At 56.5% G+C, this 20,080-nt stretch overlaps 1 protein-coding gene across 1 annotated transcript; it reads right to left on the reverse strand.

Moving 5' to 3' along the window:
- Positions 1-6,815: 6,815 nt before the first annotated feature.
- On the reverse strand, positions 6,816-18,195 carry LOC111149386 (membrane spanning 4-domains A10). Its single transcript, XM_022506404.1, has 8 exons — positions 18,160-18,195; positions 13,364-13,564; positions 12,756-12,875; positions 11,641-11,697; positions 10,401-10,532; positions 9,221-9,331; positions 7,491-7,588; positions 6,816-6,867 (listed from the first exon to the last, which is right to left on the reverse strand). Exons 1-8 carry the CDS (start codon positions 18,193-18,195, stop codon positions 6,816-6,818), a joined length of 807 nt encoding a protein of 268 aa, XP_022362112.1.
- Positions 18,196-20,080: the final 1,885 nt, after the last annotated feature.

Below are 20,080 nucleotides of genomic sequence, written 5' to 3' on the forward strand. Positions count from 1 at the left end.
AGACCCAAGAAAGAGGCAGCCCCCTCCAGGTTGGCGGGGGACAGTTTTAACACCAGCAAACGGAACTTAACAGATGAGCCTTGCCTTGGGCGGCACACCCACCCTCCAAACCCTAAAAGTTTATCAGGAGGCCCTAACTGGGCTCGGTCACGGACACCTTGCAGGGGCTTTCAACAGCACGTTGCAGCTCAAGCCTGCGGCCTTGGGGCAGCCTCTGGGGGCAGGAAGGTCACACGGAACCCATATTCCAAGGACAGAGTTGGGGGAGTGTTGGGGAGCGGGGTGAGGAGCTTCCTCACGGTCGGGGTCCAGCTCCGGGTCATTGTCGGTCATGTCTGTTTTGATCGCGTTCCCTAACGCTCCCCACGATGCCCTTTCCCTGTGCTCTCCCTGAATCATTCAGAGGAAGTTACTGTACGTGAGTAGGAGCTGCTAACCCGGCTTTGGGGGGAGAGGGGCGGGGACTGGGCAAGACACGCCCACAGGCGCCCATGGCCGGGGCGGGGTGGGGCGCCCAAGAGGCTCAGACACACTCTTCTCGGGCCTTTTTGCCTTCCTGCTGTTGCAGGCTTCAGCCCACAGCCCCTCCTGCTCCCTGCAGGGGTCCCCTCCTCCTCTGCGCCCCCAGTGGCCCCTGCGATGCTCTTCTCTCAGCTCTGCACCACGCTGTCACCTTTCCCGTTCCCACGTAGCTGCACGCTCCCACCTGTCCATGTGGGCTGGCCCCGGCGCCCTCGGTGTCTGAGGTCTCACCCTCCTCAGGGCCACAGGCAGCCCGACCCCGCTCTGCCTCACAGCTGCTGCGCCACCTTGGGCAAGTCACTTAGCCTCTCTGAGCAGGGCAGGAGACTGACTGTGGGGAGGGTCCTGACGCGCCCCACCCCCTGCGGGTTTGACCCGGCAAGAGGCTCCCAATCACCAGGCCTTGAGCCCTGAGGGCGGAGCACAAGGGCCCAGGGGTTTGCTTCTGAGCTGAGGAGCTGGAAGTGTAATCCCTGGTTCCCACCAAGGCGGGGAACAAGGCCGGGAAATTCTCCAGACTTTGCATACAATGGTCTCAGAGAGAACTTTCCAGAACATAAATCAGTGGCTCTCTGTGGCCTGCGGCATGCTCTGGAAGCCCAGGCCTCATTCTAGCACAGTTTCCCAACCTTGGCGATATTGGCCTCAGGGACCGGATGAATCCTTGTTGGCGGATGCGGGGCTGTCCCAGGCAGGGTGGGTGTCCCCGAGCACCCCCAGCCTCCACACCCCAAATGTCTCCAAGCAATGCTGATGAGACCCCCTGCTGTCCCTGAAGATAGGGCTTGGGCGGGGAGGTCTGTGGATTTTAAAGGCTCCCAGGTGGTTCCGATCCAAGTCAGACCTCAGACCTGCCCTCCCACCCTAGTGTCGCCTCCCTGGCTGTCATACCAACCCAGTGTGACATTTAACCTCCTCAGGGTCACCCTGCCCTCCTCAGGTTCATCCCTGCCCTGCTTCAAGAGTTGGGGGAAAGGAAAGTCAGGCTTTCAGTAGCTGGGGGCTCCCATCCCCTGCTCGGTGAGCAGATGCCCCGGAGTGGGCCTCCAGGGGACGGAACGTGCTATCCCCTCTGTCGGTCTGTTCTGTATTATTGAACTTTTGGGTAATTTAAGGGATTTTCAAGGACAACTGCCTCCGTGACTTTGACCCCTTGACTAGACTCTCTTCGTCTGCTCAGGGTGGGTGGTTCCACAGCAAACATTTATCTCTCGCAGCTCTGGAGGCTGGCGTCCGAGGGCCGGGTACTGGCGTGGTCAGGTTCTGGGGAGGGTCCCCTTCCTGGCCTGCCCGTGGCTGCTTCTCATCGAATCTTATTGTGGCAGGCAGTGGAGACAGGAGGGAGCGCTCCCCTGCCTCTTTCAAGGGTGCCAATCCCACTCCTGAGGACCCTACCCTTGGGGCTTAATTTCCTTCCAAAGGCCCCACCTCCTAACACCCCCACACTGAGGATCAAGGTTTTAACATAGGAATCTTGGCGTGTGTGGCTGGAAGGAGGGGGAGGGGACACAGACTTTCAGTCTGTAGCAATGATTTTTATCTTACCTGCTGACTGTGGATGCTGACCCGTGTGTGGAGGCTTCCTGTGTCTGGAAATTCCATTTGTAATTTCATAACTGCTTCCTGTTTCCCTCGTCCCAGGCTTTCGCCCAGGCTGTTCCTGCAACCAGAAGCACCGTTCCTCCCTCTGAGGCCCAGTGCAGACAGACAGACAGACTGACCTCCTGCAGCACCTCCCTGACTGCCTCACCCCCCTGTTCCCAGGACACCTGCCCAGGGGGGCCCGGGGTCACTGTGCGGTCCCATGTTTACTTTCACTGGCCACAGCCAGCCGCAGGAGGGCCTGTTCACCTCCGTTGCAAGTTCCCAGTTACTCAGACACCAATCCAGATGTTGCTGGGGAGGGGTTTCGTAGATGGGATTGCACCCATAGTACGTGTGTAAGTAAGGGAGAGGGTCCCAGATGGTCTGGGTGGGCCCAAAGCAGTCAGTGCAAGGCTTGAAGCACAGAAGGGAAGCTTCCCTCATGGGGGAGAAGCTCCAGCCGTGGATGGCAGCTGCAAACGGTGCCCCGGAGCCCCAGCGTGGTCTACCCTGGCAGTCTGCTCCCCCAACTGTGTGCTTGCCTGCCCAGCCCCGGTAACCACCAAAGCCAATTCCTTGCCATTAGTCTCCTGTGTGTCTCCCACGTTCTGACTCTCTGGCTGAGTGCCGACGACAGATCATAGCATCCAGCTCCCGCAGGGGCCTGGCACGTAGTGGGCCATTTGCTACAGACTACGTGCGAGGCAGCAGGAGTGCCAGGAAGGCAGTGGGGAGGGAGGGAGGAGGGGGTGGCTGTGGGGGTAGGGCGGGGACAGCTAAGCTGAGCGTGCAGCGGCGGTGGCCTGGGGAGAGCTGTACTCAGGCCTCCACATGCCCTTCCTCAGTTCCGTGCTGGGCAGCCTTCAGGCCTCCACTAAGACGACCTTCCAGAGGAGGGACTGACTCCTTCTCTGCCTCCCCACCCATTCAGGATCTGGTTCCCTTCTGTCCTCACTGCACTTGCCCCAGTTACACATTTATTGGTGTGACCCTTAGTGCCTGTCTCACCCATTGGATCCCGGTGTCCGGGAGGCTGGCGGCTGTGCTCTGGCACATGGGGGTCTGCTTCGGACACAGCACAGTGCGGGTCCATTGTCACCTGCGGAAGGAAGGGAGGAAGGGAGGAAGGACGAGCACAATGCTCTCACGCCTCCACGACCTGCTTGAGCACAGGGAGTCACTGTGGGGTGTTCGAGGGAGGAAGAACATGGACCTCCTTTATAAAAAGTTTTTTTTTTCTTTAATTCAATGATTTTTAGCACACGTACAGAGTTGTGAGAGGATCACTACGAGTTTAGAGCATTTTCATCTCCACTTGCAAAAAACCTGGGTCCCTCATTCCTTTGTTTTTAACTCACACACATGTCTTCTAAGAGCTCACTGTGTCACTTGCTGTAATTGGGAAGCCAGTGTCACTTGTTGTGAGGAGAAGACAGCCATAACAGCAGACCCAGGACAAGGAACGGCCTGGGGAAGTTCTGCTTGATGTCGTACCTGCCGCAGAGGCAGTTGTCTCTGGGGGAGAGACGTCACCTTGCATCAGAGAGGTGTTAAAGACAGGACAGTCCCAAATGGAGACTTTCTCCTTAAAGAAACCCAAGAGATCCATGAAGCTTGAAGAGGAATTACCTCCCTCCACACGCAAGCTGATATCACGTGTCACCACGTTCTCAAACCCTACACTGTTCCCCTCCCCATGTCTATACTTCAGGGGAACACGGAGTCTGTACTTTCACATCCGAGGTCTTCTCTGACTCTTATGACCACTCTGTGAGGGAGGAACAACCATTCTCATTCTGCAGATGGGAAATGGAGGCTCGTTTCCACAATGAGTCAGAGGTGCAGGATAGTCTTAGTCCAGAGACCTTCCCGTCCCCCGAGCATTACCCTCCCCTCCAACCCTGACCAGGACCCTCCGGGTGTGCTCATTTCTCGGGAGCCCACCGCTCACAAAACTGGTCCCTCCCTGGGCTTGGGGTAGTCAGTGGTGTCCTCACTGGGGACGGAAAGGCCCTGACCCCTACCTCCTGCCGGCTCATGGTCGCAGAAGCCATGCATGCTGGAGCTCACCGGGAGCCCAAGGGCCATCGAGGCAGCAACCCCCAGCCCCTAAGCTCATAAGTCCCTTTACAGGCTTGGTAACCGCATGAACCTGGGCAATGATTCCTGTTACTCTTCATTTGTGTGTGGTGTACGACAAAGAAGAAACATTAAGTTAAAAAAAAATTGAGCTTACATCATTGTCTTCAGTATAGTGTATCAAATTCGTGTTTACTATACTGAAGATTTATACACTATACGTTCAGCTGTTACATCTGTTTTCTGTTACAGAAAAGCCAATTTTGACATTTCCCTGTTTAATAAGTAATGTGAACCGTTTTCTTTTCTTTTTAAAAAAGATTTTATTTATTTATTTGAGAGCGAGAACCCGCGAGCGAGCAGAGGGACAAGCAGACTCCGTGCAGAGCGTGGGGCCTGATGCAGGGCTCGATCCCACAACCCCGAGATCATGAACTGACCCGAAATCAGGAGTTGGACACTTGACTGAGCCACCCAGGAGCTCCTGTTTTGTCTTCTTAAAAAAAACAAAAAACAAAAAACAAAAAACCAACTGTAGGAAAAGGCAGGTACAAAGACTGATGAAGCAGTGGCAAGCTGTGACAGTAACCGCCATGCCCGGGATCACTACCCGAGGGACAGGCGGGCCCCGGGGTCCGAGATGGGACACAGTGAGAAGGCCCCAGCACCACCACTGGGAAGTTCTCCCCAGCGTTCACCCTGCATCAAACCAAGCCTCAGGGTCACAGCCAGGTGACAAGAAAGAGGAGGATGGAGGGCAAGTGAAGAGCACCAAAACAAGCAGACATTCCAAGACAACTGTTCTTTTCATGAGAGCAAGTCGGGAGGACTGTTCTAGATTAAAAGAAAATGAAGTGACGTGACATCAAATATAATGCATGAAACTTGATTGGATCCAGGTTAAACCTAAAGCACAGTAAAGGGCATTTTTGGTCCCATGGTGGAAATCTGAACATGGACACCATATTAGTATTATGGAATTATTTTAAATTTTCTTCATGCAATAATACCTTTGTGCGTATGTAGAATGCCCATATTCTTGGGGAAAAAAGGCAGGTGGAAGAATAAGGGGATGAAGGGTCATGGTATCTGCAACTTACTTTCTTCTCCTTCTTCTTCTTCTTATTATTAACATATAATGTATTATTTGCCCCAGAGGTACAGTCTGTGAATCATAAGGGATACACAATTCACAGCACTCACCATAGCACATATTTTCCCCAATGTCCAGCCCCCAGCCACCTGCAACTTACTTTCAGATGGTTCAACAAAAAAGTGTCTATACGGATGTACATGTACTTATGCGTGTGCACATGAGGGGTTTGGATGGAGAAAGAGGAAGCAAGCGTGCAAACTTGATGCTTGTTTAATCACTGTACTATCTCTTTCATTGGTTGATTATTCAACCAACCACCAACCTAGTATAACGTCCTGTTTTACAGATGAGAAAACTGAGACCCAGTGAGACATGGGGCTGAGTCAAGGTCACCGAGTAAGTGACAACCAAGCTGGAATTTGCATCTGGGTCTCCAGACAGCCAAGCCGAAGTTCTTTCCTTCATGTCCCTTGTCCTAAACATGTGCATGGCTCTCAGTTCCCTGAGGTTCCCTCTGAGCCCAGCAGCTTCTACCTTGCATTCTTCTCCAAAGCCAGCTGGCCACAGCCTGCAGAACGGGCCGACCAGAACATGGAGAAAAGAGATGGACTAGCCAGTGACCGAAACCAGAGGTGACAGCCAGAAATAAAACAAGGGAGGTAACAATAGATGTTGAACCCTGGGAATATTCAGAGTGCCCTTGATTGGGAGGGGATCTCTACACATAGGGGTTGTTGAGGGCGGCTAGCCTGTACAGCCTTGAACCTGGGCTACCACACAGTAAACAGCCTGTCTGGGAGGACGGGGTGCCCGTGAGCTTTGAGGGCTGACTCTGCCATGTACACCGTGTGCTAGCTCTCAGATGGGCGAGTCTCATCTGACCGGGGACAGCATAGAGCAGGGCCCCTCCTATAAACCTATTAGTGCTGTCGGGAGGCCAGCACTTCCATTTGGAGCCAGAGTGCTCAGGTCCAAATCCTGGCTCTGCCACTCACCAGCTGGGTGCCTTGGGGAAGGTTGCTTGACTTCTCTGAGACTGTGTGAAATGGGGATAGTAGCAGAACTACATCACAGGTGGATGGGACCAGCCTCAGCCCAGAGTCAGTAGCCCAACACAGATTCACAGAGCGAGCACTGCCATAGCCCCAGGGAAGAGAGTCCAGGCAGTGGAAGGGCACGGGGGTGGCTCAGCGGCAGGGGTGTGCTTGCCGCGTCCGTGGAACCTCAAGGATGCCAGGGCGTCTGCAGCGGCTGAGCGAGAGGTGGAGAGCTAGAGCTGACATCACAGGAGCAGGTGGCAAGTTAGTCTTGTTTCTACTGTGTTTACATTATTTTTTTGTGCTCAGCTTCTTTTTATGGAAACTTGCTGGCTTCCTGTTTATTGTAGATGCAACGCACCCTCCAAAATGATACATTGTGAAAAAGAATCCATTTATGGAAACACAAGAGGAAGGGAGCACAGTCCACAAATAACAGAAACCGCAGACTGTCCTGAGACCACTACATTCTGGAAGGGGGGAAAGGCGGCTCTCCGTCACTTGACTTCCTCGAGGGAGCTGGTGTGGACGCCGGTTTGGACACTGAGCCTGCAGGTTCACAATGGGAATCCTGAACTTGACTTCTATCTCAGAGCTTTCCAGCGGGGGATGGGGCCCGATGGCTTCAGCCACCCACCCTCTTCATGGTACAGATGGAGATACTGAGGCCCAGGGAGGCAAGGAGATGCATTTACAGTTTGCTGGAAGAGCTGGTCCCAGTTTCCCTTGGACTCAATCCAGAATCCAGGGATTCGGACACAGATGCCCCCCAGACTTGCCCCACAGCGCCACAGAGACATGCTTCCTGTGTGTCCTGCCAGTGACTGGAGAAAGCAGACCGGGAGAGGAGAGGGTGTGGAGAGGGGCCCGGGGTCTGTTCCTGGGTGCGCAGGACCTTGTGCTCTGGGCCGGTCAGTCAGGTGTTGAAGTGTTACGGGGTGCTCGGGGCCTGGGGTGGGGGGGTCCCTCCTGTGCCTGAGGGGATGGGGACTGTCCCCACCTCAGTTACCAGCACGGGGCAGACCATTCTAGCAATGGCACCATTTGCCCCTTTTGGACAACTGCCCCCTCGGAAACGGTCCATGTCTGAGCAGGACGAAGGGACCAGGGAGTGAACTCTGAGAGTTGGGGGGAGCCCAGGGCATCCATCCCTCTGCATTTGCCCATCTTACATGCCACCTAGAATCGCATCCTCATAGGATGGCGGAGGACCCATGGACCACTTCGTGATTCTCACTGGTGTGTCCTGAATAAGGATCAAGTCGTCTTCCTGCAAAAAAGGAGCCACCGTCCCAGCTGCTCACATTCGCACTGTGAGTGGCCATTTACAAAGCACTGAAGCACTGGCTCCCTTGCCATCTCAAGGTTCCCATGGAGATGGGGAGCCGGGAGCTCAGGGAGGGGCTCTCAGAAGGACCCTGTGGGCCTCTCTCCATCTGCCTGTCCCTGAGGAGGGAGAAGGGAGAGCCCCACAGGGAGCCAGTGGACCGACCCTTGTTCCGGGCCTGCAACCAGTGTACAGAAGACCTTGGGCACACTGCCCCCCAAGTCCTCCATCGGCTTCCTGATGGGGCTGGGCCGGGGCCTTGGCCACGGTCCAGCAAGACCCCTTCAAACTGCTGACGTCCAGAACCATAAGACCTCACAGCTGTGTCTTTTTAAGCTACCAAATTGGTGATAATTTGTTGCCACGGCAATGGGAAGCCACGACAGCCGCCCCCAGTGGTGCCCGGCCCACAGCAGATGCCAGTCAGTGGGAACGGTCCTTGTTAATTCCTGCAACAGAGAGGGGGCCTCGGTCTCCCCATCCCGAGCCATCCTGAGGGCTTGGCCTCAGGGACTCAAGGCCTCTCCCAGCTCTCCGACCTCTTAACGAGATTTCTGGCCAGACAGCAGGGCCCTGACTGGGACAACCAGCTCAGGCCCACAGCTCCCATAGGGGCCGTGGAATCTCCATGGATGGACGGCACCCATGGAAACCAATAGGAGATTCAAGCTCACAGGGTCACGGGGCGTTTGGAGCCTGTTTTCACAGTGCTCTCAAGTTCAGGTTCTAATAGGAACTTTCCTCATTTATAGAAGTGAGCCTAGAAAATCACGTCTGGTCAGGGTCACTGGCGTGGGGAGAGGCCAGTCTGCTCCAAAACGTACCTGGCCCCAGCCTGCCATTCTGCCAGCCCCACGGGCGGTCAGGCCTAGCCATCGGTTAGGCACACCTCGGACTGAGTCTTGGATTTCCTTATGGGCTGACTAGCCTTGGGAATGGATGGGACCTGTCTATGCCTCATTTTACTTATCTGTAGGATGGGGAAGTAAGTATCCATGTTGAAAGGCTGTTAAGAAAATTAAGCCAAATCAAGTTATGGGGTGGGGGAGGTGGTGGTGGTTGTTTTCTCAAGTTCTATTTTTCTAAAGTGCTCAGTAGCAGGTATGCCCCATAACCCTGGAATACTCGGTCCCTCATGACACACCTCACTTGCTCCCTCCACTGCCAAACCCCACAACACGCTACAGCTCTCTTGGCTTTCCCTGTCTGGTCCCCGAGCCATTGCCCATGACTTTGCCTCTGCTGGAATCCCTTTTCCCATCCTGACTGAGGCGGGCATCCTTCCCGGCCTCCTGAGAGAGCTCCCGGGGGCCTCTGGCTGGAGAGCAGGGGCTGCTGTTCTGAGCGCCTGGGGCCTTCTCTCCTGGAATGACCACCTTGAATCGCCCTTCCCGCCCTTGGGCCTTGTCTCCCCTGCAGAACCGCCGCTGTCTGGGGGCCCCACTGAGTAAATGCTCAGCCACCCGACAAAGGAGGAGGGACTCAAACTCGCTCCTCCTGTGCCCCTGCCTGCCGCCTCCCCTTCCCCGTGCCCCACCCATCTCTCTGGGGCTGGCGGCCCCAGGAAGGCCTCACCTCTGCAGGCGGGCAGTTAAGGCGGCACACGGTGACAGCCGTGGAGCCCAGCAGGAAGAACTCCAGGACCGTGAAGCAGAGCAGGGCCAGCTCCAGCCTCTGGATGTGGAGCTGGAGGGGGAGGGGGAGAGGGAGTCAGGGCAGGGCCTCGCTGGGTATTTGTACCCCTTAGGTGGGCTCAGCAGGGGTCAGACCCAGCCAGCAGGGGGCAGTGGGGGTCTCAGCTGCAGGTGTGCCCATGGTGGGGGGGGCAGCATGTGACTCTGGCAGGGCTGGGACAGGGTCCTTCTCATTTGCTGCCCTACAGCCCACTGTCTGGCACCCCTGGTTCCACAGTGACCGTTGGAGGGCTGGAGGATCTCCGAGCAGCTCTGGTGGAACTGCAGGTGGCCTTAGGGGGCATCTCAGCCAGCCCCACTTAGATGGGGACACTGAGGGTCAGAGAGAAGGGGCATTGTTTATAGCTGGGGAGGAGCTGGGCTTAGGGCCACCATGCAGTGGGGACATCTCACATGGCATGAGCATTTGTGGGGGAGCGTGTGTGTGTGTGTGTGTGTGTGTGTGTGTGTGTGAGTAGGCCTGCCTGTGTGCCCACACATGTGTGTGCATGGTGGAGGCTGTAAGGAGGAGCCCAGCACTACGGTCAGAAACCTGACCCGCAGCCGCCACGCGGAGTGTCCAGCCTGCCTTCTGCTTTAGGGGTGCTGGGTTGTGCTGAGAAAGCACCAGGCTCGGAGTCATAGGCCCGGCTTTGAGTCTTCCCTGCACCCTTGACTTGCTGTGTGGCCCTGGTCTGCTAATGTCGTCTCTCTGGACGTCAGTATTCACTCTCCTAAAATGGGGGTAACAAAGTAGACTTGGCCCGGTCTGCAAGGCTGCTATGAGACTCAACCTCAAACAGACCCTTCTTCCTCTCTGGTCCTCAGTTTCCCTAACCATCAAAGTGGGACTGGACTCAGTGACTCATGGCCTCACCCAGCTCCCTAACACTGACCAGGAGAAGACAGCATCTCTTTATGTCCTGTGCCTCAGGAGAAAGGGGTTGGGAACGGATTGCCTACGGGCCCCAGCACCTGTGCCTGGGCTCTGGGAGGTTTCCTGAGAGCCAGAAACCTCTGTTAGGCCAAGTCAAGGCAGCGCCTTCCCAGGAGTGAGAGGACCCTTGGGGCCGGATACTCACTGTGCTGCTGGGATACGGTGTCCAGATCGGGAAGTCAAAGGGACTCTCCAGGAAGAGATCTTTGGCGATGACAAAGAGGCCAGCTAGCACGCAGAAGCAGCTGATGGCATGTGCTATCAGGCAAAGCCTCCTCTACAGGCAAAAGTAACAGTCACGACCGTTGTCCAGACGTTAGGGACCCAGACCTGGGTCCTGTGTCTAGGCCTGCCAGGTGCTTGCTCTGTGATCACAGAAAGACTCCGCCTATCCCTGGGCCTGAGGGTCCTCATGCGAACATGACTTTCTGAGCTAGCTGACAACCCGGGCTGTGGGGCCCAAGCGGCTTCCACCTTCTCTGGGACAGGACTGGGGGAACCCAAGGGCTGCCTCCCGACCCACAGACTTGGTACTAAAGAAGGATGTTCCCACCACCGTCTCCTTCTCAGAGCCAGTCCTAATCATCCTGGCATTAAATATGTCGCCTGGTCAGGGACCAGACCCCCAAATGGCCCCTCAGCCGTCCCCTTCCCTACAGGAAAGAGCAGGAGGAGTGCTGAAGGGGCACTGTCCTCGCACACTCTGCCTCCTCCCCCACCCTCCAGGGTCTCCCTGAAAGGCCTCCATTCATCACCACCTTGGGTTAAGCATTATTCCAAGAGCCTGTTACCAAGAGGGAACCCCTGAATTGGGGAAAGAGAACACATGGCATCTCCGGCTTATTTTAGCAGAGCGGACCTCTCTGCACCAGGGTCTCCCTACGATCAGGCAGAGGAAGGGAGAGGCTTCTGGTTTAGAAAGGGGCTCAGCCGGGGAGAGATGCGCAGGTCTTTCCCATGTGTCTCCTGCCTCTGCTGGGTGGATGGCACAATGCCATCCTGTGGTCTAGGCCTCCTGAGAGGGCCAGGGACAGCCACAGCCCAGCCCAGTTGAGGGGCCCAAACCTGGACCAGGCCAGGCCTTCTGGGGCAGAGGGTGGTCTGAGACCATGAAGTAGGAGGGGTAGGGATGGTCCTTCCATTGCCAATGTCTGTCTGGCCAGTCTGGTGTTGTTGGTGTTGTTGGTGTTGTTGTCTACTCCGGGCCACTCCGGGGCTACCCCAGGCCACTCCAGCCCACCTGAGCTAGAGAGACGTTCGGACACCTGCCGCCCACACAGCTTAGCAGCCCCTGGAGATCACAGGCCGAATCTCCAGCACGCACACACAGAGGCCTTTCCCAAACCTGACCCCGGCTTGGGACAGGAGGGAGTGCTCCAGCTTACCAGGTAAGTCTTCCAAAACAGCTCCGTCATGATCACCAAGATGCCCGAAATGAGGAACTGCTGGCCAGATTTACAACAGTCATAAGAGAGGTCGGGGTTCCTTGAAACCCACATGTTTGCTTTTTTCTGGCTACTCTCCAAGAAGACCAGATGCTCAGCAGCTGGCCGGTGGTGGAGAACCACTCCTCTGACGAAGGAGATCCCCTGCCCAGCACACGGCTCCTCCCAGGCCTGTTCTGGCTCCGCTGGTCTTCTCTGGGCGCACAAAGCCCCACACTGGCCCTCCTGGCCCCGCCCTCATCCCCCATTGTGTGGCCCAGACCTCCCTCTGGATCAGCTAACTATCTCCTCCACTCCGACCCTTTGTCCATTCCCGAATCCTGCAGTCTGGAGCGTATCGTCTCTTCATTATGAGGTCCCTGATGTATTTCTGCAATGATCCTTCAACCGTCAGCTGAGTGGCTGCTGTGTGCCAGTCCTGGGGACCACAGGATGAACGACGCTGCACGTGGGGACAGTCCCATGACTGAGCACTGAAAACCCGGAGCTGGGGCCAGTTGGGGGGCTGGGGGGCGATCAGGACACCTGCCCAAGAGGGCGCCGTGGGAGCTGGGTCTCCGTGTGTATGCAGGATTCCGGAGGGGGGACCCAGGGTTGGGGAGGATGCCTTGGGTGCCTTCGGGAAACAGCGTGTGCTCTGGTCTCCCCTCATCTCCCCTCCTGGATGGTGGCCTTGGGAGGACAGGAGGCACCCATCATAGGCTTGTGTTCCCCCAGACTCAGCCTGACAGAGCCTCAGGCACCAGGGACAGGTTGCTGGATCTTCAGGCAGCCTGGCCATCCCCCTCCACCCCTATGCTCGCCCTCCATCTGCTGGAGGCACCTGCTGGATTAGGGGGTTGGGCAGAGAGCCCAGGAGTGCTCCCCTGGGATGCAAATCTGAAGGGGTCTCCTGGGCAGCACTGAGGACACAGAAGCAGAGGCAGGGGACTGGAGAAAGGGGCTTCCCTCCTAGTCGCTCCTTCTGACCCACCAGCAGCTGGCCACAAAAGCCAGGGTCTCCTGGGCCTGCCTGCTGACCCCCACATCCCACCCACGTTTGGGCACCGACTCACAGAGGCAGCCCCCCAGAATGGATACCACGACTTCAGCACCACCAGGTGAAGACCCTTGACCGTGGAGACCAGGCAGCTCCCGAAGAGCAAGTGCAGCAGAGCAAGGACAACGTGGAAGGCCTGGGGGCGGGAAGGGGATGGGACGCCACCGTCGGGGACTGGGCCCCAGTGCCCGACGCCAGCTGGCCGGGCGGGGGCCACTTCACCCCTTCCGAGGGACCCTGGTGGGTCTGCAAGGAAGGGCTGACTCCTTGGAAAGGCGATAGGAATCATGAGAATGGAGTGATTGTCCCTCCCCCTGTAGTCGTGGGGTGGGGGGCTGGGATAGGTGGGGGCAGTTTGGGGGAGGGAAAAGGCGAGAAAGGGAGGGACTTCTGTTGAGGCCTTCCTCTGAGCCACACCGTGCCAGTGCTGGTGCGGGTGTAGACAGCCCCTCCCAGCCCTCAGGGCTTTTTCAGTTCTAGCAGGAGTGTTAAGTAGGGCACCTGGAGGCCTCCCTCTCTCCCCTCAGGGCTCCCCAGCACTCCCTCTCCCTGCCTACCCTCACCAGGGTGCCAGGAAATGGGCACTCACTACCCCCACGGGGGTCCCAGGAAGTGGGCACTCACGCCCAGCAGCTTGAGAAGGCTGTTTCTCTTCCTGGTCTGCTGCTGGTACCAGGCGGGCAGCGGGAAGCCGGGCAGGCTCATCTGGCCAGGCTGGGTGGGACCCTGGGCCTGCCATGGCAGTAGCTCCCCCACTTCTGGCCTGGGAATCACTTCAGCGGCTCCATAGGCTTCTGCTGTCAGGGCGGGGACCAAGGACATTGGCTGCAGGCGAAGGAAAGAGGCTGGGTCAGAACCCGTTCCCCGGGCTCAAGCCTGGGTGAGACTCAGTGACCGTCACCTCTGCTCTCTGAGCCAGGGCCTCCCAGAACAGGCTGCCCTGTCCAGTAACCCCTGAACTGGATTTGACCTAGAATAACCTGGCTTCTGGGCCCCTCGAGGCCTCTGTGGCACTGGGGGGACCTCGTTCTGTCTGGCGTAGAAAAAAGGGTCAGACGAACTTCCCAGCCATTGCAAGACAGAACACCCCCTAACTGGTGATGATGGTGCCTCCCAGGTTTGGGCAACTTCTGTGGCTTATGAGCCGGCATTGATCCAGGAAGTCCATATTTACCAATGAGTCAACGTTTATACGCATTCTCTCTGTTCTTGGCAGTGGGACAAGCATTTTACTTGCATTATCTCATGTTATCCTCCTCCCAAACCTCTGAGGTAAATACTGTGCTTGCTTCCATTTTGCAAAAATGAGGCCCAGAGAGGTTAAGCTACTTGCCCAAGGTCACCCAGCCAGGAAATGTCTGGGCTGGGACTCAAACCTGGCAGACCTGCTTCAGAGTGTGGGCTTCCGCCCTCCAGGCACTGCTGCCTCCGTGAGTGAAAGGAAATGTTCTGGGAGTTTTAACAGGCGTGAGAAAGAGCTTGCAGGAAAACTTTGCTGGGGATTGAAAGTCCCACTTGCTGAGGGGCATGGCCACTATTTCTTACACTGAGCTGAGGCACAGAGGGCCTGGGGACTGCCCGGTGACCTATCGAGAAAAGTGGACCTTTCCCAGGAGAACCGAGGTGGGATGGGCTTGGGAGGATCGGGGAGCCGGTTCATGGAAATCGAGGTAGGAGACAGTTCTCCATAGGGATGGGGATCATGAGCAAAGTGAGTGGGCCGTTCTTACTCTTTCTGGTAAAAAACATTCCCCTCACTTCTAATTCCAACTGTATGAATTCAGGAGGTCCCATTTGAATACCCCCATTTTGCAGTTTTCCTGCATGGATGTGGTGACAGTAGCGTGGGAAAGAGCTTTGGGAACCTGGGAGGGACAGGCAGCCTGGATAGTTAAATCCCAGACAGGGAGGAAAGGAAGGGGCAGAGTCCAAGGGCCAAAGGGCCCCATGGGGCCTCATGGCTGGAGAGCACTGGTTCTGTGCTAGGCTGACCTCCCTCAATCCCTGGGAATTGGCTCCATTCTATGGAAGAGGAAGTAGAGGCTCAGGGAGGTCCAGGGCCTTGACCAAAGTCACACAGCCAGAAAGGGGCTGGGATTTGGGACTGTGTGTGGTTGGCCAGGCTGCTGGGCCCTCTGATAAACGTCTCCACCCGTCTGTAGTGACAGTCCCGACTTGGTGGGGAGGGAGGGGGACTCCAGCAGCTGAGCGCAGACACACATTGAAGCATGACTCTCTCTTCTGTGACCTGACCCGGCTGTGCTTGGAAGTCTGTCCTCTTAATTCCCAACTCTTCAGGGTCCCTCTGACATAGCCGGCTGGACTGATGGATGCAGCTGGAGGCAGAGCCTGGCCAAGTAGTCACTGGCCACAGCTAGACTTCTCTGGTGCCCCTGGGAGGACAGAGCATGGACCTGAGCCTGGACCACGTGCCCCCCACCCGCCGGCCCCCGGGAAGCACAAAAGAAGAAAGACTTGTTAGCAGAGGGGTCTTGGATGGAATAAGTTGTCCAGGGAGGTAGTGAGCACTCGGCCACTGGAGGTGTGCCTTGCACTGGGGATTTCACTTTCCAGAATGGGACAGGGGAAGGGTTCAAATATCCACTTGAGAGCCATATTCAAGAATGCGGAGTAAGCTTTCTCGAAGTGTGTTCCATGGAACACTGGCCCCAACAGATCTGCAGCAGAAGAGTTCTTTGGTCAAGTAAGTTTGGGAAACCCTGGATTCCGGCTTCCCCCTTCTTTAGCATGGTCAGGTTCCTGAGAATGCCTGCAGAGGGTACTCTATTTTATTTTTATTTTTTTTATTTTTAAAGATTTTATTTATTTATTTGACAAAGAGAGAGAGAAAGAGAGAGAGAGAGATAGAGTGAGAGAGGTATCACAAGGAGGCAGAGAGGCAGGCAGAGAGAGAGAGGGGGAAGCAGTTTCCCTGCTGAGCAGAGAGCCTGATGCGGGGCTCGATCCCAGGACCCTGAGATCATGACTTGAGCCGAAGGCAGAGGCTTAACCCACTGAGCCACCCAGGCGCCCCTGGAGTACTTTATTTTAATCTTAAGGGCATTTCCCAAACTTAACTGGCTGTGGAAGCTTTTTTCTCAAAGGCCGTTGATTCTACAGTTGTTCTGTGGGGAACACTTTGGGGCAAAGTGGCCTTAAACTAGCAAACTTCTGGTTCTGGAGGTGTTTTGACCTCACACTGGTTTTCTCCTGTGCAGATCACAGTGGGGGTAAGGATTAGACTGTGGTCTCAGGGGCCACGTCCAACTTTAAACAACTGTCTCCTGGGGCAGGCCACCAGAAAGGAGGGGTGTGGAGAGAGGGACTCAGAGAACCAGAGGGGCAGCCAGTCTGCCCTGAGCTTCCCACCTCCAGAGGGAGGCATGAACTCCAAGGCCTTAGAAGACTTACGCCCTGTTTGCCTCCCACCTGCCCTCCGTTCCTCCCCAACCCCCATGCAGGGCTGTGTGGGGCAGAGGTCGGCGGACCCTCCACTCTTAGCCTTGGCCTCTCTCCCACCCCTCAGCCAGCTCAGGACCCTCAGGCCTAGCCAGGCTGACATCCCCAGGGGACACAGCCAGGGCCCAGCTTCCCTTTGGTCCTTCAGCCCCCTGGAAGGCAGGGCCAGCAGGGACAGAGCTGGGGAGCCCCCTCTGGATCCTGGCAGAGGGGATCACATTGTGAGCGCGGGGTATGGGCAAGGCTGGCTCAGATTCTGGTTGTGTTCCCCGGAGACTGGACCTTGGGCAGGTTAATGACATCTCACTCTCTCCTTGTCACCTGGGGGGTGGGGAGCTTGTGCCTCTCCCGGGTGCAGGGGAGAGGGTGAGTGTTACAAGGATCAAATGGAATAATGTCCGCAGTGCGCAGGGCCTGGCGGACAGCAAATGCTCAGCGAACATCAGCCTGCCCCATGCCTGGAATCCCGCCACCAGTCTCCCTTTGGTCCTCATCCATTTCTCTTTTAAGACTTGACCCGTCCTGGGCACCTGGGTGGCTCAGTTGATTAAGTACCTGCCTTCAGCTCAGGTCATGATCCCCGAGTCTTGGGATCAAGCTCCACATTGGGCTCCCTCCCTGTTCAGCGGGGAGTCTGCTTCTCTGTCCCTCCCCTGGCTCATGCTCTCTCTCTCTCTACCACTCTCTCTCTAATAAATTAAAAAAAAAAAAGAGAGAGAGAGAGACTTGACCCATCCTATCCTCATCGCCCTCAAGTGTGGTCATGGGGGAAGGGGTTCGACAGCTGAGGGCTCCTGGGGAAGGGGGAAAGGTGTGGCAAGGGCAGGAGAGGACTGAGTGTACCAAGTGCACTGGGTGGTCTGAGATTCATCCCTGGAGTCTGAGCTGAACACCACAGGGACCCAAGCAGCAGCGAGTGAGATCTGACAATGGGAGGTTGTGGTCGAGCAGACAGAAAACCTGAGGCCCTGATCAGTCTGTGCTGGAGAGGCCTAGAGGACAGGGCAGCTTCTCAGGGTGTGTGTGCGTGTGTGAGTGTGTGTATGTGTGTACATGTGTGTATATGCATGCACGCCTGTGTGTATGTGTGTATTCGTGCACACACCAGTGTGCATGCATGTGTGTATACATGTGTGCATGTGTGTGTGTGCATGTGTATCAAGCAGAGACAGGCCAGAATTGAGAGCTACTGAGTCACACCATGTGACAAGGGGCCAGTGGGAGGTTGGGGGCCCTCCCTAGAGGACTGGGTTTTAGTGGCCATCAGTTAGAAAACAGGGGAAGGTCCTCCCCCCTACCCCACCCCCCCCGGGGCCAGCAGGAAACAGAGGCCTTGCTCTAGGGTAGAGTCAGGAGGATTGGACTCTAGTACTGGCCCTGAGTGGTCCTGGGCAATTCCTTTCCCCTCTTTGGGACTCTGCTTCCTCCTAAGCGTGTGCATGTGAAATTCTGAGATTGGAACGGACATCGCTGTGACCCCTCCCAGCTGGCAGCAGGAGGGCTCTAGGCGGGGAGTTCCTCGATGGGGTAGATGCTCTTGGTGCCCCCATTTCCTATTCCCTGGGGGTGGGGGGGCGCCCGTTGCCGGCCACTGCAATCCTTGGTGCTAAGGGCTGTAACTGCTCCCTCCTTGGGGGGGGGCTTAATTACAGCCCCTCCCCTCCAGCCTGCAGTCAATGGACTGGCATGGGGCATGAAAGGACAGCCCCCGGCTTAAAGAGGGACCGAGCATGTGCTCCTGAGCCCCGACTGACAGTAGGATCAGGCTGAAGCTAGCAGTTGACAGAAACCACCTCCGTCCTCGGCTGGCTTCACCCCCACTCCCGTCCTGCTTTTCACTCTTCTTTCCGGAGCACCCCCTCATAAACCAGTTGCCCAAGATCCTCATCTCGGGCTCTGCTATGACAGAATCTGACCAAAGACATTCCCCTCCGTGTTCCTGGTGTGGGGGAACCACTCACCTGGCCCTGGGACTTCCCCTCGGGGCTTCCGGCCATGCTCTGCTCCCCCGATCGACGTCAGCCCCACAAACAGGGCACCAGAAGATCAGAACATCCTTTAACGTTAGACTTTGGATCTTTTCCCTCCTGGCCCCGCCCAGCAGCCGGCATCTTCCCCACCCCCCAAGGCCAGGCAGGTGGAACTCTTTGCACTCTCTCTACAGCTAGAAATTTCCTTTAACAAACCACATCTGTTGACAGTTGCGTCTGTTTCCAGTGCGGGACGGAGGGTGTGAAGATGACTGCAAATCCTTCATAGAGTCCTGGGTTGCGCCTTTTAAAATATCTTTCTAACTTTGGATCCTTTCAGACATTTCCAAAAGTAGAATGGCCCAGTGAACACCACGTACATCCCCAGCTGCAGGGGTCAAGGGCGTGCAGGGGACCTTGCGGGTCCCCTATCGGGGAGCCATACCCTGGCATCCCATGGTTTGTAAACATTCGCGTATTTATTTCTAAAAGATAAGGACCCTTTAAAAAGACTATGATCAGGGATGCCTGGGTGGCTCAGTCGGTTAAGTTGCTGCCATCGGCTTCCAAGGTCCTGGGATGGAGCCTGGAGTTGGGCTCCCTGCTCAGCAGGGGGCCTGCTTCTCCCTCTCCCTCTGCTTGTGCTTTCTCTCTCTGTCAAATAAATAAAATCTTTAAAAAAAAAAAAAAGACTATGATCATATGTCACAACCAAAAAAAGCGTAAGGAGTTTTGGTGCCCCCCCCCGGGGGGGTGCCCTGACACTCGGGAGGGTGCACTGTGTTTCTGCATAACTACCCCTGTGTGGCCCAGAAACTTCCGCCCAGCCTCTGCTACCTCCCAGGCTTCAAATATCGGGTCAGTGTCCAAGTGTCTCTGATGGTCTCAGGAGTCTCTGGTTACGGCTGTTGTGTGTGACTCAGGATCCAGGCCCACAAACTGTATCAGCCAATTGGGTGGGGCCCAGACACCTGTCCTCGCTCTGCCCCTGAGTATGCCACTGCACTCTCAGGGTGCACAGATCCCGAGGACGCAGCTCTGGGGTCTCCCGCCCAGGGTCCTATCCCATCTGGCTTCTCCTTCCATGGCGCTATGCCGGGCCAGGGCTGGGAGGCAGAGTCCAGCGGCCGCTCCCCATGGCCGCCTGCCAACGTCCCCTTAGGGAGCACAGCCGAGTGCTTTGGGGCCGACACCGGGCCCAGGGGGCCCGAGTTCAAACCTTGATATTATCACTTTGTAGCTATGAGAACTACGGTGCATTATTTGACCTCTTGGCCTCGGTTTTCCCTTCTGCAAAGTGGGGATAACTTTACCTCTTGGGGGGAGTTGCCAGAGGGTTCCATGAGTTAGAATATTAAATTGCTTATAGCGGTGCCTGGCCTATGTCTGGTGCTGTGTGTAAGTATGCTCGTTACCACGCCCTCATGAGGGGTCCCTCACACCCGGTAGTCATCCCTGCCCCGGGTCACACACACAGCCGTGTGGAGAGCAACCTGCCCTCCGTTCACTTCGTTGTCACGCCCACTGCAAGGTCACTCACCTTCTCTCGGGCCTGCCAGGCTGGGCAGCCCTTCTGAGAGTGGTGGGGCCGGGCCATCTGCAGCTCTGGGAGGCCCGCTGGTCCTGGCCACACACCCGCCCACCGCGGTCTCCAGGCGGGCCCGTGCCCTGTGACCTCCCGTGGCGTGCGCACCTGTCAGCAGGTGCTCTGCCCTATTCATCCCCCGACACCTTCAGTTCCTGAATCGTGGGATGAACATTTTTCCAAAAGTCGTGGCTTCTCACTGGGTTAGAGGCTTCTGCTTTGTCTGCCCCTCAGTCCCGTACAGCATATAACACGCACACGCACGCACTCATGCACCCTGCGCCCTTGCTCATGAACGGACTCCCTCACTCACAGACGCTTTCCTGA

This window comes from Enhydra lutris, unplaced genomic scaffold, assembly GCF_002288905.1.
Source record: "Enhydra lutris kenyoni isolate GAN:26980312 unplaced genomic scaffold, ASM228890v2 scaffoldscaffold22, whole genome shotgun sequence".
NCBI classification, from domain to species: Eukaryota; Metazoa; Chordata; class Mammalia; order Carnivora; family Mustelidae; genus Enhydra; species Enhydra lutris.

What these genes read in the sequence shown, in the direction of transcription:
- LOC111149386 (XM_022506404.1), bottom strand. Translation starts at nt 18,195, where the DNA reads ATGGCCGGAAGCCCCGAGGGGAAGTCCCAGGGCCAG. An exon ending in CACCGTATCCCAGCAGCACA is followed by an intron (nt 9,332 to 10,400) that starts GTGAGTATCCGG and finishes CTCCCCCTCCAG; the next exon opens with CTCCACATCCAGAGGCTGGA. An exon ending in TTAACTGCCCGCCTGCAGAG is followed by an intron (nt 7,589 to 9,220) that starts GTGAGGCCTTCC and finishes CCTTTTTTGCAG; the next exon opens with GAAGACGACTTGATCCTTAT.